Below are 23,422 nucleotides of genomic sequence, written 5' to 3' on the forward strand. Positions count from 1 at the left end.
CTGCTAACAATTTAGCTTCTTCTGACCAATGAACACGTCTGATTCAGACTGCTGTCCAATGACAGCAGTCTTTGAGTTTTAGTTAATATTAGCAATGTACCTCCTTTGCATCATGCTAATGATTACACACTGAAAGGCGCACTCCAATAAATGGATCCAGTGATAAACAAAAATCTTTAAACAAATGTATAGTGAAATTTTAGCATTAAACAGTGTTCTACCAGAAATATATAAGGAGGGGAATTTATTGAATCTCTTCCATAGTACTGCTTCTGGTAGTGTCTTACCCTTCTTAGCTGTAAGAGATGTTCCTTTTTGCTTCTTAAATACAAAAACAAACAAACAAAATGCACTCTTTCTCTGTAATAGGCTTTCATCAGCATATTAACAAATATCTCCTGCTCTAAAATTTAAAAATTTCAAATATTTATACTTTCAAAATCAGACAGGAAAGAGTTAACATGAATACCTCTACCCAACTCCCTCCCACCTAGATGGGGAGGGAACACAGGTTTTTAAACATTAAATTGTAGAAATTAAAAGTATAGGGGTCCCACCAATTGTGAAGCTCAGCGAGGAATAAAGCATTGTAATCTCAGTTGTCAGCATAAAAAGCATCTCTTAGAAGCTTCGTTCCAACTATAATAACTTAGTGCGCTTGCTAGAAAAAAAAATTGTGATCATATGAGCTTCATGCATGATTGATACCATTACTGTTTATTTTAAGACTGTCTTTAAGAATCAGTCAAATGAAGCAGTCTCAGTTTATGTTTTGCAATCAGAATGTGCAACACAATATAAATGCCTTTTCTGAAGATGTGATGGACTATTCTTCCCATTACTGTTTCCTACCAAAAAGAAACATCTAATAAAAGTGAATCAGGCAGAAATTCATGTCACAAAATATCCTGTCATCCGTGTTCTTTATAGTATGCTGAATTACCTAGCAGCTATTCTTATGATTTTAAAAAAAGGAGGTTATCATGACACACAAATAAGTATATAAACCCAACTAAGGATATGTTCAAATGCTTAAAAAATGCTATTTGGGAATAATACAAACTCTGAAACATAATCTACTTTAAATAATTAGAAAATCTCCTTTGTATCAAATACCCTTTTTAAGGTCTCAGATGGCACATGCCTCTTATCTTTCATAATTAAATCTTTGCATTGTGTAATAAATATGGATGGAATAAGTTAAATACTCTAAAAATGGAAGGAAAAAAAACCCTCTTTTTTCCATGAACAATTTTTAAAATGTATCTTGAAGAAAGAACAGAAATTACAGAAATTCAAAATAAAATTTTTTTTAGCAAAATCATAACTTTTTCTCCCATAATAATATCTTATTGAACTGATTGAGGGATTCAAACTATGAAGAAATACACGCACATTTTATTTAGGCTCAAAAAGGAAAGCTAATGATCATCAATACACTTATGTTATCCCAATAATCTCTGAAAGCAAATCTAAGACTTTCCTAAAGCAGGTGGCCATGAATCCAGGCTCTCCCTCCCTCTTCAGATTGAGCAAGATAAAACTAGCCCCTACTTTTAACACCTCCCCCACACCCCATCTCACCACCATCACCACCACCACCAATCTGAAGCAATAGGCCCTTCTGTTTATAACCTTATAAATAACAGCTTGCCACTTTCATTCCTCTAGTCTATGAACTGCTTACTTTTTTTCATTTCCACATTAAATTATCTCTTGATTTAAACATTAGAAACAAAAATCCATCTGTGGCATGCAATTCCAACAGTTCAAATTTGCAACCAAGAAAAGTCTGGACTTACCAGATTTACCTTTCCATCTCTTTTATTCAGAAAAACAAAGTTGTATTTTTCAAAGGGTTAAACAGTTTTGGTTTGAATTAGGGTTTGGGTGTAATATAATCATACTTAATATCTGTAAACTTAATTCTTGATAATGGTTCTTACTTTTTCAAATATTTTGTTTCTCTATTAACCATCACTTATTACATGTAGTCCTAAGAACAGTTTATACAACAGAGAATTATATTCAGAATATGCCCTCACATATGGCATTTATTATGCACACTTTGTATATAAATCTGTTACATGAAACACATTCAAATACTGTGCAACAGGTTCTGCTGTTGTGTAAACACACACACCCAACAAAATGAAAATAAGCTTTAAAGAATCAACAATATAGGGGAAAAAATCACATTATTCTTCAGAGACTTAATCATAATTCTTTTGAGGTGACAGAAGATCTAACCAAAAGGAGTATATTTTACTAAGACCCTCTTATTGTCTTTGTACTCCACCGTGTAGGTGATAAACTGGTTAGAACCCAGGTGTATACAAGCTTCCATTGATTTATTGCATGTTACTGGCTTTAGTGCTGAGTTGATGACAGGAAAAGTACTTTGGCAGAGGTCTGACAAGTCGTTATCCTTAAGTTCCCTTTTGCTTTGTGTCTGTCTGTTCCCAAAGCTATCAAAGTAAAGCAAATGACAGTCTAAATCCTCTATGTTTTGCCATGAGAGTGTGAAATCAAATTGTAAGACACACCTCAGAACTATTACATTGGGCCACATTTATTTTCAATTGGCGGGGGAGGGGAAGCGAAAACACTTCAAGAGATGGATTTCATGTCCTCTGTGAAGCCAGATCTAGTTACAGTGTATTAAGTTATGTCTAAATGAGTAAAAGACTCTGTCTAGTCAAGTGTTTTATCACAAAGTAATGTTATTAAACATATCAAGTATTCCCACGCTCTCCTCTAGATTCTTTGATTTTAACCTCCTTTGTTAGGCACAAAACACAGGGAAAAAGATTTCAGGAACAATACCAAGGCAGCACATTATGCCAAGCAATGAATTCTGTGTTTCCCGAGCAGTTTATTTATTATAAACTCAAACTGCTTTTATGAAACTACACGTTTGCTATATGTAGGTCTTCTAGGTCTTCGCCTCCTTCCTTGATAAGAAGCATGGATCGGCTACAATTGTGTCTTTGAGCGCGCAGCACGGTGCTTTGTGCTGCTGGGGATAACGGATTCTCAGTCTCACGCGCATCCATCACCTAAGACAGGGAAACTCAACACGGGTCTTGGCGGCTGGAAGGGAAACAATGTGTTGAGACCCTGGCTGCTGTGAGCTACAAGGATCTGACGAGCGAACGATATGTTTCAGGGAGCAGCCCAGGCAAGGGGGAAGGAAGAAAGCCCTCGTACTCTTACCTCCACATTGAAATACTGCTCCGTTCCGCAGACGGTAGCACATAAAATCCAAAGCAAGGTTTGCAAGTAAAATACCCCCGAATGATGCACGAAATCCAACCGTCTTCCAGTGCTGAATGTGAGTAAGATCATAGTGAACTGTGCTTCAATGGATGGACGAGCTCCCCTTCGTTTTCTCCCTCTCTCCCTTTCCCTCCCTCCCTGGTTTCCTTTCAAAAGTCCTCCGGGTGGGTAAGGAGCCTGCAGGTTCACCCACAGCCCGGCAAGGGGAGGAGACAGAGGGCCCCCGCGCTCGGCAGCCCCCAGAGAAGCAGCGGCTGAGGTAGAGTCAGCAGCAGCTCGCATTCACCATCCTCGTGGGCCCGCGGCCGGGAACGTGGCGCCCAAGTTCACCGGCGGTTCCGGCTCAAAGAACCGAGTCGCAGCCGCAGCAGCCGCCGCCGCCTCCAGAGGGTGCGTCCTCCTCCTCCTCCACCGCCCACTCCTCCTCCGCCGCTACCGCCTCCTGCTTCTGCGGGAAGGGCCTCGGCCGCTCCTCGCTCTCTCGTCTCTGCTTCTCCTTCCCTCCTCTCCTAGCTCCCCTCCAGAACGTTCATCCGTAATCTACATAACTCCTCCTTCCCGGGGTCTGCCTGACTCTTGGGCCCTCGGCGCGCGCGCGCGCGCACACACACACACACGCACACGCGCACACACACACACACACACACACATCTGCACACGAACACACTCACACAACCCGACTCGCACGCGCGCGCTTCTTAAAGGAGACGGCTGGTAAAGGGGAACTGCCACTGTACCGCGCACTGAAAGTAGACAGCCCGGGAGAAGGGCCCTGAATTGAGACGTGGTGTTTAATATACCACCCACCCCTTATCCTCGAGACAAGCACGCAAGAACCTGGGCGGCTCCATTCTTTCGTCTCGCCCACCTTCCGCCGAGCACCTAGAAACAAGTGCGCCCCTCTCCTGCCGGGGACTGGCTGGGGCTCAGGCTGCGGACCCCGGTATGGGCTGGGGAGCTGCCCAGGCCTGGTCCCGGTGGGCGACCGTCGTCCTCAGTCGAAAAAACGCTGGGAATCTGAGGGAGCGCCCGGGTCACTGTGCGCTGCTTGGGGGCTCGGGTCTGTTGCCAGCAGGCCAAGGTTAAAAAGCCTGAGCTGGCAAGTCCTGAGCGTCCAAAACTTTGTTGGGGCCCACCAACCAAGTATGTGGCCTGTTGTCTCCCTGAATTCTCTCTACCATCATAACATCCCGCCTTTTGGGCTCGCGGGGATGGCAAAGGGTGGGGGCGTGAGGGAAATCTAGTCAAATACAAAGCACGAGGAAAATGCTCACTTCCCAAAGATGTTCTGTCTGGTGGAAACAGGTACACACTGGGACCCCGGAGAGGTGGTCCGGGTGTTAACAAAACACCGGGCCAGAGAGGGCGGGGGCGCCTGAAAGGATCGCGCTGTGGGAGCTTGGGGAAGGGCTGGGGAGGAAAGGAGAGGGAGCAGCCTGAAGAAAGGCGAGTAAAGCAGCTGGCTAGGGCGGGAGGAAGAGGCTGCGCGCAGACCAAGCGGGGGAGAGACTGGCGGGAGCGAGGAGAGCTGCAGTCAAGAGGGGGAGGCTGCTGGCAGGGGAACTTCGGTAGAGGCTGCCAAAAAGGACTCGAGCCGCAGCAGTGTGAGGCAGTGGACTGGGGTGGCAGCAACCACCAGCCCTTGGCAGGTGATGGTTTGGCTGAAAGAGAAAGGGGGAAGGGAGACAGGCAGGCATCTGTTTGGGGGCCGTGCCAATAAACGTGCTTCTCCTTGGCAACCAGCAGAGGGGAAGAGGAGCCCACTGGAAAGAAATGTAGGCAAGGCTGAGAATAAAGACTGTTCCAGGTATGGCAGCTACCTCGGTGAGGTGGAAGAGAGAATTGACAAAGCAAATTTCATGGGTGAATTGGTAAAGCAAGAAGTAGAGCTACAAGAGGTCATGCAGATGGAAAATGTTGAAACACATCTTGCCAAAAATTGCATTGGACTGTAATAAAGCTGAGGAATGGGACTTTTTGACTAATGCTTTAAAAACTGTAGGAAATATGACCCACCCAATTTGACTCAAGTCTCTCAGGGAGACTTTCCTGACAGTCTGTTTTGTGCACAGCATGTCCTGTCCACAAGAATTTTGAAGACATAAGAAATACCTTATACTGTATAGCATATTATAGTTTGCAGAATGTTTCCACACATAGTATCTCATTTAATTTTCACAAACATCCCTGAGGATTTTGTTTTCATCTCACACGTGGATAAAACGATGGTAATAAAAGATAACTTTCCAGCAGATCATTCAAGTGGCAGAATTAAGACCTGAGTTTTCTGACTCCCACTTCGGTGCATTTCCCAATACACTCCACTGACTTTCCATATAGAAATCTGTTTCTGCTCTTAACAGTTGTATAACCCGTAGATTGAGTTGATTTATGTACCTGAAACAATTAGAAGGCAACATGAAAGCAAGATCATTATATAGAAGGTACAAGGTGTTATATGTCAATATAGAGTAACAAAATGTGGTGGGAAATATTTGTTAATAAATTAAGAATTATTTTTATGTATATATTATATCTAGCAAAGTACAAAATTTTAGTGGGAAGAGATACAGGGGGAAAAAAATGTTGTTTTACTCATCCTGGAGATAGCATTGAAGGGAGGGAGGTAAAACAAACTTACACAAGACTTACATGAGAAAACAGTTCTAAATGGTGAAGTCCTTGCTAAATGAGCCAGAATATTAGAAGACTTTATCAAGGAAGTGGAATGCAAGTTAAATGCTGCTGACCTATCAACAAGGAGGGATTTCTCACTGCAAGCAACCTGTTTGTCAAAGAAAATAGCTGAGCTCAGAACAGAGAGATACATTAACAGGGTATTTATGGAAGGCAAGATATGGGGAAGGGCCGGCAATGAAATATTTAGTTAACATTCAGTTAAATAGGTGAACAATGATTGCTAAAACATTTTATATAAGAATAGGTATCTACTGAAGATTATCTTCAAAATTATGCATAAAATTGGCCATGGGGAAGACTGGGCTCAAAGAGAGTTAAAACAGTGTTTAAGTCCAGCTGTGAAACTGTAAGGGCCTGTACTAGTGAGGTGTCCTTGGAGACCCATCGTAAGGGAAATGAAAGTAGGGAATCCTAAATTCAAAAGATAATCTCAAATTAGTGATTAGTAATCATAACATTTTTTACAAACTTTAAAAAATTCATTAGTGAGCATTCAATGAGCAATGAATATATAAATGAATATACTGAAATGAATGAATATTCAAAGTTCCAGAATACAGAAATAAAATACTGAGACAGACATATAATAATTATAGCAATGTTGTAAGGACTCAGGTAATTATGTATGCAAGATGATATAGAACAAGGTGGAAGAAATAGTTGATTTTCCCTGAGGTCCTTGGACAATACATCACAAAAGTAGTGGTTCTCAAAGGGTATCTTGAAGAAAAAGTAAAAAATTAATAGGCAGTTAAAAGAAGGAAGGATACTTCAGACCTGTGTGCAACGGAGGTATAAACACAAGATCTGGAGAACTACAAATGGTTTGTCAGGGCTGGAGGCCAAGGTGTTATAAAGGAAGGTCAAGGTCAGAAGTTGCATGGATATGTAGAGGTCAAATCAGAGTCTTGAGTACGTTTCAGGCTTTAGACTTTATCTTAAAAATTTTCTTAGGAGGAGATGATTGAATTATCACTACCTTTTTGTATACTTGCTAGTTCTGTGGAAATAGTTACCATGTAGAAGTTCTTATATTTTTTCCTTCATATGTTCCATTAAGCATTTAATATCTATGCTCTTTGTAGACCTTGTATCTGTGCTAGTACGATATGCCTGATATAACAATTCTCCATGTGGACTCAGCTGGGTACCTATGGAAATGTAATCACTTCCTTTATCAGGTGAATTTGTTATTTCATTTCTCATCTGTTAAACAGGATTATGTTTTAAAGGGTAGAATTATGAAGAAGTTTCTATTCTCATATCTTACTAGTGTTAGCTTCTTAGTTGGTGATCTTCTTGGAGAAGGACTTGTTTTCCTATCCACAGTAAGTCAAGATATAGAATATCACCATTCCTTTTAATGTTAATGAAATTTTTCCTCCCAGCTCTTGGCTCTCACTGTGCTTTCTCTCAAATTCTTTCTTCTCACAATTTCACAAAACTAATGAACAATCTCGGAATTACATGTGAATGGAGAACAGAGAATCCAAAAGAGACTGAAAAAATGAATAAGGAAGTCAGAAGAAAGGAATAATTGCCCCTGGTGAAGGTTAATAGCAATTCAATAGACTATTACATAGGAGAGAAAGGGTCTGAGGAAGCAAATGATATAACTCACAAGAAGCAAATGACAGATACTTAAAAGTGAGCAGTTGAGTGGGATGCTGGGATGTGTGAATAATAATAACTACCTAAAATAATATTGGAGGTAAATAATATATTACAACCATCATTGAACTTAATAAACTAGAGCCTTAGAAAGGAGTTTATAGCTTTGGAAAGTTACATAAACTTGTTCATTCTTCTATCATATCAATTAATGTGCTTTCTCCCCTACTTCCGTCAGTTGAATCTGCAGTGTTTTTATTGTTTGCTTGTTTTTAATTCAGAGAATATTGAATTAGTGCTGAGCTATGGGCATTTTCTCATGCGTCTTTTATTTGCAGGGGCATGCATGTATAGAACAATCATCTAAAGCCTTGTCACCTAAGGCATGCTCCCTGGTAGAAACTTAAGTTCTGAGAGCTTGTCAGAAATGTTGAGTCTCTGGCTGTACCAAGATCCCCCATGATTCATACACATGGTAAAATTGAGAAGTTGCTAGCTCTTATCAGTCTGTTAAGAAAGTATGATTTTTTTCCATTTTCTTCATTGACTTACGCTCTCTTTTTACCTTCATAACTATGAGTGTTTCTCAAATATTTGGTTTTCTGCTCATTTATTTGTTCATTCATTCCCCTTCATTAACCACTATTAAAAACCAAGCAATTGAGGATGTAAAAAGGTAAAAGTGAAATGAGTTAAGATAGACCACCTCAGTTGGTTAAGGTCTAAGACAGATGAAAATGAAGTCTTGGATTTTAAATTTGTTTTCATGTGGATTTACTATCAACATAAGGAAATAGCTAGCATTGCAAATCTCAGAGGCAAGATTTTGATATAAGTGGGTGAGTGGAGATAGCCTCCAGTGCCTCGCTATTATTTCTTTATCATGGATTATCTGAAGTTTGGAGGTCCAAATGAATGGGAAGTATGAGGAGCACACCAGTTGAAAGAAGAAAAGAAATAGTGGGTATACAGCCTTTTATACCATTAGGCTATGGGGGGAGCTTTGTCTGTGCCCACAGTTGTGTCCATCACCCTATGAGGCCATTTCTCCAGCACTACAATTATATTCTTCCCAGAGACCTTGGTATGCTACAACACATACCAGGATTTGCAGAAGCTCAGAGTCTAATGCTGTTCTTCTCTCGCTCTACCATCTCCCTCAGAAAGTTTTGTCCGTTACTTCTACCCTGGTGATTTTCATATCTCCAGCCTTAAGCTCAACCCCATGGCCTAGAATTCATATCATCACTTTCACCTAAAACTCAGTATGTTCCCAAACAAGTTCACCACCTTTTCCTTAGATGATGTACCCCCTTAGTTTCCCCATTTCAATCTAGACCAACTTTTCCACTAAATCTTGAACACACCTTTGACTCTAATACTAATTTATGCTCCATGCTGAATAAGTCACCAGTAGCTGTCATGTCTTTCTGTCCAATACTACTGTGATTCATTCCTTCACCTGCACCTGTAGTTTATCACTGTTCCTTATAAATTCATACCCTTGTCATTTCATGACTAACCACTGCAGTAGCCTCCAATATGTGTGCATGCCTATGTTCTTTTTTGGTCTCCAATTATTCTTCATGCCAGTCCATTGAAACCTCCCCCTTTTACTCTGCTTATACATCATTTTCAACCTAGACATGGCATTTATAAGTTGGAAGGAAATTTTTAAGGTTCTGTTCTTCAAATTCCTCATTATACAGAAGAGGAGGTTGAGGGTCAGTGATGTTAAATAAGTCATGTGCCTAGTAGACAAAGGTAAAAAACACATGTATTCTGACTGATTCACAGCTTATTTCACTTTTTAAAGAAAAAGATTCATTATAAACTAGTTAGACATACAAGAAAACACTGTGAACAAACAACTCGGTTTAAGAAATAGTTTTGTTGCTGTTTCACTCATGCCATATAAATAATTATAGCAGAATAAAATTGAATAATACTCTGTGGATCATCAGACTTATAGCTTGGTGAGTGGTGAGATATTTAAATGTTTAAATGCTAAACAACATAAGGTATCATTACAGCATGTGACTATTGCATGTTATACACATGCAAGCAGGCAGCAAAGACTCATTTGGGACTCCAGTTAACAAAAGAAGTTAAAAAAGAAAACAGAGTTAGAAATGTTCAGAGTGAGGACACTATGAGAACATTCCTAATAGTTTGTATTGGAGAGGAACAAGTACTGTGTATTTTACTGGTATTAACAGAAATGATAAAGGTTTTCATTTCTTAGCAAATGAAAAGGAGCTATAGAATGGCAGTCTTTAACATTTTTATCAAAATACAATTAATCCCTTTTGAACTATTACACAGTATATTAAATGCACTTTTTATTAGTTCACAGGGAAAGAAAAGGAAATGGAAAATAGAATGGAAATTCGATTGGCATCCATAAAGCTGTAAGATCACAATAAAAATGTATGACATAGAAGTGACTATTTTAGATTAGAGGCATTGACTCAGAATCCAAACTTACAGAGTTCAGAAAATATTTTATAAGCTAATTTCCAACAGTAATGAGAAACTAAACATCTAAGTTGAAATGTCCTTTTTCTACATATAAGACCAAAAATAAAAGTGAATTAACCCATAGCAGTATAGTTATAATTAGAGGAAAGACAGTAATAGAAAGATAAGAAAAGATGTAAAATAATCTTAGTTCTATATTATCTAGTGCTTCAATTGTATGTTTCTTCATTTTGAAATGATTTAACCTCACTTATCTCTAATTCCCTGAATGTTGGAGTAGGCAGAATAATTAATATACTGCTTACTGTTATTAAGAAACTTAATATTATATTGAACTTGATTGTCCACTACCTCTTTCATTCTCTGACTCACTTTCACCCCTCTGTTGAAAAGGAGGGCATTTCAATCACCATGTTAGTCTAATACGCAGTTAGTATCCATACACATTTATAAAATCCCTCCAAAAGATTCATTTTCCCTACCATATATGTTAAATGTTGTCATTGTTTTATTAATATCACTAAGATGTATCATTCTGTTTACATTGGAAAGGTTGTGTTTTTATGTCATTCACAAGGTCAAAATAAGTGACTCATTCACTGTAAATTATAAAGTAATCAATGTTGGGAATATGGAGACTTACAAGAATTTATTTCTTCCTTGAAAAAATAGCTATAGTCATTTCAAATGAGCTAAGACTAAAACAGAATTTTTGTTTATATAATAAAAATGTAAGCAGTGTGATTTCAATATAAGAGTATTAGTCAGTGTATGTAACTTGTAATTTGACACTATAGTTAATACTTATTTATTTTTTGGTAAAATATGTGATTATTCTCAGTAAGATTAAAATTTATCTAAAAAATTCTTAAAAATGAATTAGAAAAAATTATCTAAATTTTTATACCCAATATTTTCTTCAACATCGGTATCATCATATATGTCTAAGTAAAATCATCATCCTATTAACCCAAGAAGTCAGAAAAATATTTTATGCCTTGCTTTAGATTCTTATAGTTTCTATAGGACAACCAAATATACTACCCACAAATACAATTTAAACGTTACAGTAAATAATTCTAGAGCAAGAATATATATATATATATATATATATATATATATATATATATTCATAATAACACTTTTGGGATTTTGTCTATATCAATGTTACATCTGCACTTACTCGTTTTTAATTACTTTTACTTTAAAAAAAATTCTTAGTGTAGTTAATTTAAAGACAACTTTTGAGGGGAGAGTCAAGATGGCAGAATAGGAGGATGTGGAATTTGTCGCTCCTTACAAGTTCATCAAAAACAAATGGAACATTTCCCACAGAGCTCTTGCTGAATGGTAGCAGTAGACTTTGGACACCTAAAAGAATAAAAGAAAGGAAAAAAGAAAAGAGGAATCAAAAAAAAAGACCAGCAACCCTGGTGGGAGGCTGCAGGTGAGGAGAGATACCCACATTAAGAAAGACTCCCTCATGGAGGGGAAATCAGCTGGGACAGAAAAGGAACTTTGGGGGATCAAAGGAGAATGCAGCAGACGGTCTGTGGAAGGCCAGGCAAAGTAAGAACCACACGTATGATCAACACAGCAACTCTGTGCATTCCAGCCTAAATCATGAGTTGCCTGTTGCAAAGGGGGGCTGGGTGCCGGAAGGAGGGATTTGGAGTGCAGACCCAGGAACAGGACAGCTCTTGGCTGTGAAAAGACAGCCTGAAGGGACAAGAGCAAGGGGCACCACAACTGGGAAGGTCTGTGGAAAAAGCCTGAGACACCATAGCAAGGCATCATTGTCGAGCAACATGCAAGGGGCGGAGCCGCCATTATAACCCCCTTAGGTGGCTTCTTCAGCCTCTGCAGGCATTGGGAGGGGTGCCCAGCCCTTGGACTGGGGTTGACTCTGCCTGTGTAGGCTCCAGCGGCCTGAGCACTGCCCACCCCAAAACTTCCTTGGGAATCAGCCCTGGACGCCCCTGCCTGGGGGGAGAGTCTGCTGAAGCTGGCATGGTTGGACGGCTAAAGCATGGGGTTGAAAGAACAGACCTAGAGAGAGAAACGCAGTTGGCTGCACATACACAATAGAAGGGACGGGAGTAAGGGGACACATGGGCAGGAATGCTCAAGAGGAAGCATGATCTGCTTGGAAAGCGAGGCACCATTGTTGAGAAGCGCTGTGAGGGGTGGGGTCAACGACGTTCCCATACGCCAGCTCCTGCCACTGCAGCTACTGGGAGTACCCAACTGTGCTCCAAGCAGCCATGGCTTTCACTCCCACTTACCTGGACAAGGATCAGACACCTGAGGGCGCACACATGCAGAGGTGGGGTTAAAACCAAGCTGAGCCCAAGGGGTGGTGCAACTAAAGAAGAGAAACACAGATCTTTCTATGTAGTAGTGCAAGCTGTGAATTAAATCTCCAAGATCAGCTGGGTAAATCCTGCATTTGCAGAATACCTGAATAGACAAAGAGTGTTTCAACACCTTAGAACAGTCTAACCTTCACAGCACGGGACTTTGGGGGCAAATACACACAGGAATTGAGCCAGATCAGAGTCTGAACTGGCCCAATGTGTCCACAGCAGGTCCAGAGACCTACTTAGAGGTATTAGAAGGCCTCCTGGGGAGGCAGCTCCAGGAAAATATTCTTATTACTATTATTCTTTGTTGGTTTGTTTCATTTTGTTCAGTTGTTGGTGTTGTTGCTTTTATTATTTTTTATCTTTCAGTTTTGATTTTCTACTTTTATTTTTTTATTTTTTAATCTTGTGTTATTTTCTTAATATATATGTCTTTATTTTTATATTTTTCCTTTACTTTTTTGTTGCTCTGTGGCTTTTCTCTTGTTTTTGTTCTTCATTTTTTTATATATATTTTTTCTCTTTCTCTTTTTTTCAGTTCTTTTTAGTTGTATATTCTATGTTTTATTTGATTTTTTGTTGTTGTTTGCTTGCCTCTGTTTCTGTTTTATTTTTCATTCTTTGTTTTCATTAGTATAATCCTTATCAACTGTTCTCATAGTAGAATACTCTTGTTTGGTTGTGTTCCCTTGGTTATTTTTTTTTCATGTGTGTGTGTGTGTGTGTGTGTGTGTGTGAGAGAGAGAGAGAGAGAGAGAGAGAGAGTGTTGTGTTGCTGTTGCTGCTATTTGTTTGCTGCTGTTCTTGCTATTTGCCCTGAGCTTTGTTTCTCTGTTTGTTTTTCTGTTTGTTTGCTTGGGTTTTGTTTTATTTTTCTTTTTTCTTTTATTTTCTCTATTTTTTATTGGGCTGCACTGTGCAGCTTACAGCCTCCTGGTTCCCCAACCAGGGGTCAGGCCTGGGCCTCTGGGGAGGGAAAATAGAGTCCAGGATGCTGGAACAACAGAGAATTCCTGAGCCCAGTGAATATTAATTGGCACCTTCTTGAAGGTATCCATATCAACACAGGACCCAGCCCCACGAAACTGCCTGCAGGCTACAGTGCTAAACACCTCACACCAAACAACCAGCAAGACAGGAACAGAGCTTCATCATCAGTAAACAGGCTACCTAAAGTCATACTAAGCTCACTGACACCCCTAAAACACACCACCTGATGCAGCCCTGCCCATCAGATGGAAAAGACTCAGCTCCACCCACCAGAGTGCAGACACCAGGCCCTCCCATGAGGAAGCCTGCACAAGCCCCTGGACCTAACTCACTCAACAGTGGTCAGTCAAAAGACACAAGAGAAACTACAACCCTGCAGCCTGAAAAAAGAAGACCATAAACACAGTAGGTTAGAGAAAATGAAATAACAGAGAAATACGGTGCAGACAAAGGAGCAAGATAAAATCCCACAAGACCAAATAAATAAAGAGAAAATAGGCAAGCTATCAGAAAAGAATTCAGAGTAATGATAATAAAGATGATCCAAGATCTAGGAAATAGAATAGAGAAAATACAAGAAATGTTTAACAAGGACCTAAAGAACTATAGAACAAACAATCAGTTATGAATAACAAAATGACTGAAATGAAGAATACACAAGAAGGAATCAACAGCAGAATAACTGATGCAGAAGAAAGAAAAAGTGAGCTGGAAAGTAGAAAGGTAGAAATAACTGCCAAGGAAGAGAATAAAGAAAAAAGAATGAAAAGAATTGAGGACAGTATCAGAGACCTCTGGGACAACATCAAGTGCACCAACATTCGAATTATAGGGATCCCAGAAGAAGAAGAGAAAGGAAAAGGACCTGAGAAAATATCTGAAGAGATTATAGTCAAAAATTTCCCTAACATGGTAAAAGAAATAGTCAATCAAGAAAAGTGCAGAGATTTCCATACAGGATAAACCCAAGGAGAAACATGCCAAGATACATATTAATCAAACTAACAAAAATTAAATACAAAGAAAAACTATTAAAAGCAACAACGGAAATGCAACAAATGACCTACAAGGGAATACCCATAAGTTTATCAGCTGATTTTTCAGCAGAAACTTTGCAGGATAGAAGGGAATGGCAGGACATATTTAAAGTGATAAAAGGGAAAACCCTACAACCAAGATTTCTCTACCTAATGTGGATCTCATTCATAATTGACAGAAAAATCAAAAGCTTTATAGAGAAGCAAAAGCTAAAAGAATTCAGCACCACCAATCCAGCATTACAACAAATGCTAAAGGAACTTCTGTATGTGAGAAACACAAGGAAAAAATAAATAAATAAATAAACTACAAGAACAAACCCAAAACAATTAAGTTAATAATAATAGGAATGTACATATCTTAATGTAAATGGATTAAATGCTCCAACCAAAAGACACGGACTAGCTGAATGCATGCAAAAATAAGACCTGTATATATGCTGTCTACAAGAGACCCACTTCAGACCAAGCGACACATACAGAATGAAAGTGAGGGGATGGAAAAAGATATTCCATGCAAATAGGAATCAAAAGAAAGCTGGAGTAGCAATACTCATATCAGATGAGATAGACTTTAAAATAAAGACTATTACAAGAGACAAGGAAGGACACTATATAATGATCAAAGGATAAATCCAAGAAGAAGATATAACAATTGTAAATATTGATGTACCCAACAATACTCATATTAGATGAGATAGACTTTAAAATAAAGACTATTACAAGAGACAAGAAGGACACTACATAATGATCAATCTAAGAGGAAGATATAACAATTGTAAATATTGATGCACCCAACATAGGAGCACCTCAATACATAATACAAATGCTAACAGCCATAAAAGAAGAAATCATCAGTAACACAAAAATAGTGGGGCACTTTAACACCCCACTTACACCAATGAACAGATTAACCAAACAGAAAATAAATAAGGAAACACAAGCTTTCAATGACACAATAGATATAAATATCATTTAAGTGGATATTTATAGGACATTCCACCCGAAAGTGGTAGAATACACTTTCTTCTCAAGTGTTCATGGAACATTTTCCAGGATAGATAACATCTTGGGTCACAAGTCAAGCCTTGGTAAACTTAAGAAAATTGAAATCATATCAAGTATCTTTTCTGACCACAACGTTATGAGATTAGAAAGCAATTACAGGAAAATACCATAAAAAATACAAACACATGGAGGCTAAACAATATGCTGCTAAATAACCAAGAGATCACTGAAGAAATTCAAAAGGAAACTAAAAAATACCTGGAAACAAGTGACAATGAAAACACGATGACCCAAAACCTATGGGACACAGCAAAAGCCGTTCTAAGAGGGAATTTTATAGCAATATAATCCTATCTCAAGAAACAAGAAAAATCTCAAACAAAGAACCTAACCTTACACTTAAAGCAACTACTGAAAGAAGAAGAAACAAAACCCAAATTTAGTAGAAGGAAAGAAATCATAAAGATCAGAGCAGAAATAAATGAAATATAAATGAAGAAAACAGTAGCAAAGATCAATAAAACTAAAAGCTGGTTCTTTGAGAAGATAAACAAAATTTATAAACCTTTAGCCAGAGTCATCAAGAAAAGGAGAGGACTCAAATCAGTAAAATTTAGAAACGAAAAAGGAGAAGTTACAACTGGCACCATAGAAATACAAACGATCATATGAGAGTACTACAAGAAACTATATGCCAATAAAATGGACAACCTGGATGAAATAGACAAATTCTTACAAAAGTACAACCTTCCAAGACTGAACCAAGAAGAAATAGAAAATATAAATAGACCAATCACAAGTACTGAAATTGAAACTCTGATTAGAAATCTTCCAACAAGCAAAAGTCCAGGACCAGATGGCTTCACAGGTGAATTCTATCAAACATTTAGGGAAAAGTTAACACCTACCCCTCTGAAACTATTCCAAAAAATTGCAGAGGTTGGAACACTCCCAAACTCATTCTACGAGGCTACCATCGCCCTGATACCAAAACAAAAGATATCACGAAAAAAGAAAATTACAGGACAATATCATTGATGAACTTAGATGCAAAAATCCTCAGAATACTAGCAAACAGAATCCAGCAACACATTGAAAAGATCATACACCATGTTCAAGTGGGATTTATTCCAGAGATGCAAGGATTCTTTAATATACAGAAATCAATCAATGTGGTACACGACATTAATTAATTAAAGAATAAAAACCATATGATCATCTCAGTAGAAGCAGAAAAAGCTTTCAACCAAATTCAACACCTATTTATGATAAAAACTCTCCAGAAAGTGGCCATAGAGGGAAACTACCTCAAAATAATAAAGGCTATATATGACAAACCCACAGCAAACATTATTCTCAATGGTGAAAAAGTGAAAACATTTCTTGTAAGATCAGGAAAAAGACAAGGATGCCCACTCTCATCACTATTATTTAACACAGTTTTGGAGGTCCTAGCCATGACAATCAGAGAAGAAAAAGAAATAAAAGGAACCCAAATTGGAAAAGAAGAAAACTGTCACTGCTTGCAGGTGACATGATATTATACCTAGAAAATCCTAAAGATGTTACCAGAAAACTACTAGAGCTCATCAATGAATTTGTTAAAGCTGTGGTATAGAAAATTAATGCACAGAAATCTCTTGCATTCCTATACACTAATAATAAAAGGGCAGAAAGAGAAATTAAGGAAACAATCCCATTTACCACTGCAACAGAAAGAATAAAATATCTAGGAATAAACCTACTGAAGGAGGTAAAAGACCTGTACTCAGAAAACTGTAAAACACTTATGAAAGAAATCAAAGATGACATAAACAGATGGAGAGATAGACAATGTTCCTGGATTGGAAGAATCAATATTGTGAAAATGACTATGCTACCCAAAGCAATATACAGTTTCAATGCAATTCATATCAAATTATCAATGGCATTTTTCACATTACTAGATCAAAAAATTTTACAATTGTATGGAAACACAAAAGACCCTGAATAGCCAAAGCAATCTTGAAATGAAAAGCGGAGCTAGAGGAATCAGGTTCCCTGACTTCAGACTATACTACAAAGCTACAGTAATCAAGACAGTATGGTACTGGTGCAAAAACAGAAATATAGGCCAGTGGAACAGGATGGAAAGCCCAGAGATAAACCCATACACTAAGGTCACCTAATATATGGCAAAGGAGGTAAAAATATACATTTGAGAAAAGACAGCCTCTTCAATAAGTGGTGCTGGGAAAACTGGACAGCTCCATGTTAAAAAATGAAATTAAAACACTCCCTAACACCATACACAAAAATAAACTCAAAATGGATTAAAGACCTAAATGTAAGGCCAGACATTATAAAAGTCTTAGAGGAAAACATAGGCAGAGCGCTCTTTGACATAAATCACAGCAACATCTTTTTTGACCCACCTCCTAGAGTAATGAAAATTAAAACAAAAATAAACAAATGGGAACTAATGGAACTTAAAAGCTTTTGCACAGCAAAGGAAACCAAAAGCAAGAAGAAAATACAATGCACAGAATGGGAGAAAATATTTGCAAATGAAGCAACTGACAAAGGATTAATCTTCAAAATATACAAGCAGTTCATGCAGTTCAATATCAAAAAAACCAAATAACCCAATCCAAAAACGGGTGCAAGACCTAAATAGACGTTTCTCCAAAGAAGACATACAGATGGCCAACAAACGTATGAAAAGATGCTCAACATCGTTAGTTATTAGAGAAATGCAAATCAAAACTACTATGAGGTATTACCTCACACTGATCAGAATGACCATCATCAAAATATCCACAAACAATAAATGTTAGAGAGGGTGTGGAGAAAAGGGAACCCTCTTGCTCTGTTGGCGGGAATGTAAATTGATATAGCCACTATGGAAAACAATATAGAGGTTCCCTAAAAACTAAAAATAGAACTACCATATGACCCAGCAATCCCACTACTGGGCATATACTCAGAGAAAACCATAATTCAAAAAAACACATGCACCCCAACGTTCATGGCAACACTATTTACAATAGCCAGGACATGGAAACACCCTAATGTCCATTGAGAGATGAATGGATAAAGAAGATATGGTACTTATATAAAATGGAATATTACTTAGCATTAAAAAGGAATGAAACTGGGTCATTTGTAGAGACGTGGATGGACCTAGAGAGTGTCATACAGAGTGAAGTCATAAGGAGAAAAGCAAATATTGTATAATAACATATATATATAAGGAATCTAGAAGAATGGTATAGATAGATGATCTTATTTGCAAAGCAGAAACAGAGACATAGACGTTGAGAACAAATGTATGGAGACCAAGGGGGAAAGGGGTGGGGTGGGAGGAGTTGGGAAACAGGGATTGACACATATACATTATTGATACTATGTATAAAATAGACAACTGATGGGAACATACTATATAGCACCGGGAACTCTACCTAATGCACTGTGGTAACCTAAATGGGAGGGAAGTCCAAACATGAAGGGATATCTCTATGTGCATAGTTGATCCATTTTGCTGTTCAGTGGAGGCTAACACAATATTTTAAAGCAACCATACTCCAATAGTAATTAATAAAAATTAGTAAAAAAAATAACTTATTTTATATCTTTAGAGAATCTTAGATGATTCTTAAGCCTTGGAAATAAGACAATGAAGTTAAATATTGGATATTGTTTACATTAAATTTTTATTAATTTTTAATTTTCATTTAAATTGCATTGGGAGTAAATTTCATAGGACAGTGAGGACTGAACTGTTAATCCAAAATTTAGAGAGACACTTCATTAAGTGGAAAGGGAGGGGGTGCTCTCATCCAAAGAAAAAATTAATTTAGCTATTCTTAATAGGTAGTCATTCAACTACTTCTTGAAAACAACCAGGAATGGGAGTTTTACTACAAAGCAAAATATTCAGTGAAGCTTCCAAGTGCATATGACCTTTGTCATTTTGATCAAATTTCCAAACCAAAATTATGTAGTTTTTCATAGCTAAAATAATTTGTGAATCATTAAAATATATATATATATATATATATATAAACACCTTATCAGAAGCCATTCAAGTACCTCCATTTAAAAGTGAAATTAAAAATATGAAAACTCATGATATGGGATACTGACCAAGAACAGAAAAATGTATTTGAAATCTGCTTATGAGCCTACAATTTGTTTAAACAAAATAATCCATAAATACATTTCCCATAAAATGTTAAATTTCAAGGTTTCTGGGGGCTTTGAAGAGCATAGGTAATTCATTTTCTTATCTATGATTTGAATCTTCTCTAAAATATCCCCCAGTTTTTTTTTAATTTTAAAAAGTCCATTATTACATCATAATTATTTAAATATTTTGAGCTCTTACTAAAATGTCATACTAAAATTTAATGTAAAATGTTCTCTATTCAAATGAAATCTATATTTTCATATTATTATTATATTTCTTGATCCTATTTTATTATAACATAATGGCTTAAGGTTATTAAATTCAATTTTAATAATTTCCTCAATTTTATTTGTCATTGATATATATACATAGCTATATCTTAACCTTAATCAGAATATAGGACCTTATTTCCTGCTTCTTAGGGTATGAATATAGTCTGTAGAGAATATGATTAATACTTTCCTTCAGGAAAGGTATAGACTTTCTTTAATGAATATTGGGTCCCTATACAAAACCACAAGGTTCTGCTCTTTTTTTCCTCTTATAGCAAATATTGTGAACTGTTAATTAGGAGGCACTGGTGGATATTAGAAACTGCATTGAGATGGTAGTATTAGAGACGTTTCTTAGTTCTAGCTTTGTCAATAAATAGCTGATGGAATTTAAGCAAGCCTGCCAATCATTCTCTGCTCAATATATTCTACTTGTCAAATAAATAGTTTGAGTCAGATAATTTCTGAAGTATTCTAAATTTCTCAGCTTCTGTGAATGTATAAACTGATGTTAACTCAAAGTCATAATCAATACCTGTATTGTTAAGAAGTCAAAAATTAAAATTGTGTTACTATGTACTAGATACAAATGTATTTTAATCTATTTTCTCTGTTAGTTTAGTAAGTTTCATAATCTGCCTATACTAAGTATATTAAATTATATTTTATATTACCCTGAATTGAATTCAGAAGAGCACATGGATTGATGTAATAGTAAGGTGAGTTTTTATACCTACATGAGGCTTCTTGATTAAAAGCTATTCTATGCCTGTGTGTCTGGGTGTGTCTGCGTATGCTGACACATTTGCTTGTCTTTACCACTAGAGGTCATCATAATGTGCATGTCTGAGAGGAGGAGGAAGGCTTTGAAGCCTGTCAATGATTTTTTTTCTTTTTTTTTTTTGCGTAGGTGCAGCAACACATGATGATCAATTTTCTTTATGGATTTTATAATTTAAAAGAGGGCTTCTATTTAAAAATAGCCTGTTATGTTGACATATATGTGAAATTGTTCTACCATAAGAAATACTTTTATAGAAAGAGAAAAAAAAATCATGTTTCCCATCCCCACTTAAGTTCCTTCTGATTTAGCATTTGCTTCTCATTGCAAACTTCCTTATTTAGTTTTTCTTCTGTATTATCTGTTGCTCAAGGATATCAATAAATTTCTAAGTGTTTTAGAATAAGTCAGTATATTGATTCAGTATAAGGTGGCTATTTACCTATTTGTAAATAAATGTCTCTGTTTCTAATTCCAAAAAAATAAATTAGAGATAGGTCATAATAAATAATACAACAATATATTCAATTATTATAAAGTGAAAATAGGTAGTTTTATTGTGACAGGTATAATATAGGTCATAAAGAATTTTGTCATGTTATATTTGGCAATTTCTAATTTTCCTGATGTAAATGTTGTTTACATCTCCCTGGTGGACAACTGACATAGCTTTAACATTCAAAATTATAAAATGATTTTTAACACTGCTTGATTAAAAAACTAATTTATCAGGCCTGTAAGAAATACTTAGGTTAAGATTGCCAAATTTAGCAAATAAAAATACAGTTAAATGTGAATTTCAGATAAACAACAAATAATTTTTAGTATAAGTATATCCCATGCAATATTTGGGACATACACGAAAGAATTATCTGTTGTTTATTTAAAATTCAAATTTGACTAGATATTTTATATGGTTAATGTTCTTAGTGTATAAATATGTACAATTGAGTAAAGTTATTTCTGAACTCTATATACATATAAATTATATACATGATATATTTGAAATACAGTTTCATCTCAGTTATTTAGAAGTCTAACTTTAGACTTCCTTAAGGCTAAAGAAAGAAGTACAATCAGAATTATAGGAGAACAAGAAGGGGGAAAGAAGGAAGATTGGGAGGAAGGGAGGAAGGGAGAGAGGAAGAGTAAGAAAGTAAAAGGGAAGGAAGGAGAAACTAACAAAATGTTTATGGCTCTGTAAAAGTGACCTGTGAACATCTAGCAACTGAAGATAACCAAGCATAACATAAGAAAAAGGATTATGCTTAATGCTTCAGAAATCGTTATGCTTCCTACCAGGTGAATAACAACACTCACATCAGCAAGCAATTGCACAAAAAAAGTGAGAATTATATGGAAGAGAGGCTGGAACAGTCAAAAGAACAAAAGATAAATGATAGAGAAAAGTTAAAAGTGAGTTACAAAGAGCCTAAGTAGTGTCAATAAAAGTGGAACTCTTAACAGAAATGGAGAGCCAGTGACTTAAATCAGCTCTGGTCTTTGCGAAGATATAATGGAGTAGGTCAGTCTTTCATTCTTAGGAACTAGCATGAGCGTGAGTGTACCACATTAAAGCCATATTATTATTTGGCCAATCCTTTAGCATGTTAAAGGTAGAAATTAGAAAGGTGATGGCAAAAACATTTTTAGTTCAGTTGTCTTGCCACAAATATGCACGTTTCATTGGTATGAGAAAAGATAAGTAGTTTGCCTAAAGTCACACAGCAAGTAAAGGAGTAGAGTCAGGATTCAACCCCATGTTTTGCAACAAAAGAACCATATTTGTTTCACTTAGCAAAATTATCCTGCCAACCAACATATTTATTTGACCAGGAGGGAGAGTCACTCTGGCAGAAATGAGTTAAAACATAACACAGTGGAGGTGTTTGACTTGTATTGTGTTTATTCATGGAAAGCAAACTCAAGTTAACTGTTTTAGAATCCAACTAATGAAAAGATTAAAGAATATCCTTATTATCTTAATGGAAAAGAGATTAATGTTTTATATATAAATACTTAAGAGTCATATACAAAGAGATACAAGGAAACTTTGGGACAAATTAGATATGTCTGTTACCTTGATGGTGATATTATTAAGTTGTTTGCATATGTTCAAACTCATCAAATTGTACACATTAAATATGTGCATTTCTTTGTATATCAATTATATTTCAATAAAGCTATTAAAATGAATGCACAATTGAAATATTTCCATTTAAGAAATACAACAAAATCAGTTATCAATTTATAAGCAAAACAAAAAAAAGTAAGGTTAGCTTTAAATGGTGAGAAACGACTACAATCCAGGAAATTGTAGAATTATGGCCAGTTTATCCCTAGAAGAGTTTGGGAGCAACTGAATATAGAATATACAAAATATTGATGAATTATTGACCATTTGTACATGTACAAATGCTGCAATTAGTATCTTCAGCATACTGGTCACCTACTCAGAGAATCCTTTTCTAAATAGTTATCTGAAAGATCTCTCAACCTGCCAGTCACCATGATAAATTATTGTTTTATCTCCGCCCCCCTCCTCCAATTTCCAGACAAAAAATGTAAGTTCTATGGGATCAGGGACCTCCGCTAAATTGTTTGCTGCTGAATCACCAGGACCTAGCATAACGGCTGCTTCAGAAAGGAAGAATGTTAAATCTTTATTGAAAGAATGAATGAATGATACTTATATAAACCAATCCAATGCATGTAAGAAATGCGATATTTGT

At 36.7% G+C, this 23,422-nt stretch overlaps 1 protein-coding gene across 1 annotated transcript in view; it reads right to left on the reverse strand.

Moving 5' to 3' along the window:
• MMP16 (matrix metallopeptidase 16) overlaps positions 1–3,864 on the reverse strand; it is a 342,254-nt gene extending 338,390 nt beyond the window's left edge. Inside the window, exon 1 of the mRNA XM_060035200.1 lies at positions 3,217–3,864. Coding sequence (XP_059891183.1) covers positions 3,217–3,561 — 345 coding nt within the window. The 5' untranslated portion in view covers positions 3,562–3,864. The remainder of the gene's footprint in view (positions 1–3,216) is intronic.
• Positions 3,865–23,422: the final 19,558 nt, after the last annotated feature.

Source organism: Delphinus delphis, chromosome 17 (assembly GCF_949987515.2).
Source record: "Delphinus delphis chromosome 17, mDelDel1.2, whole genome shotgun sequence".
Taxonomy (NCBI): Eukaryota; Metazoa; Chordata; class Mammalia; order Artiodactyla; family Delphinidae; genus Delphinus; species Delphinus delphis.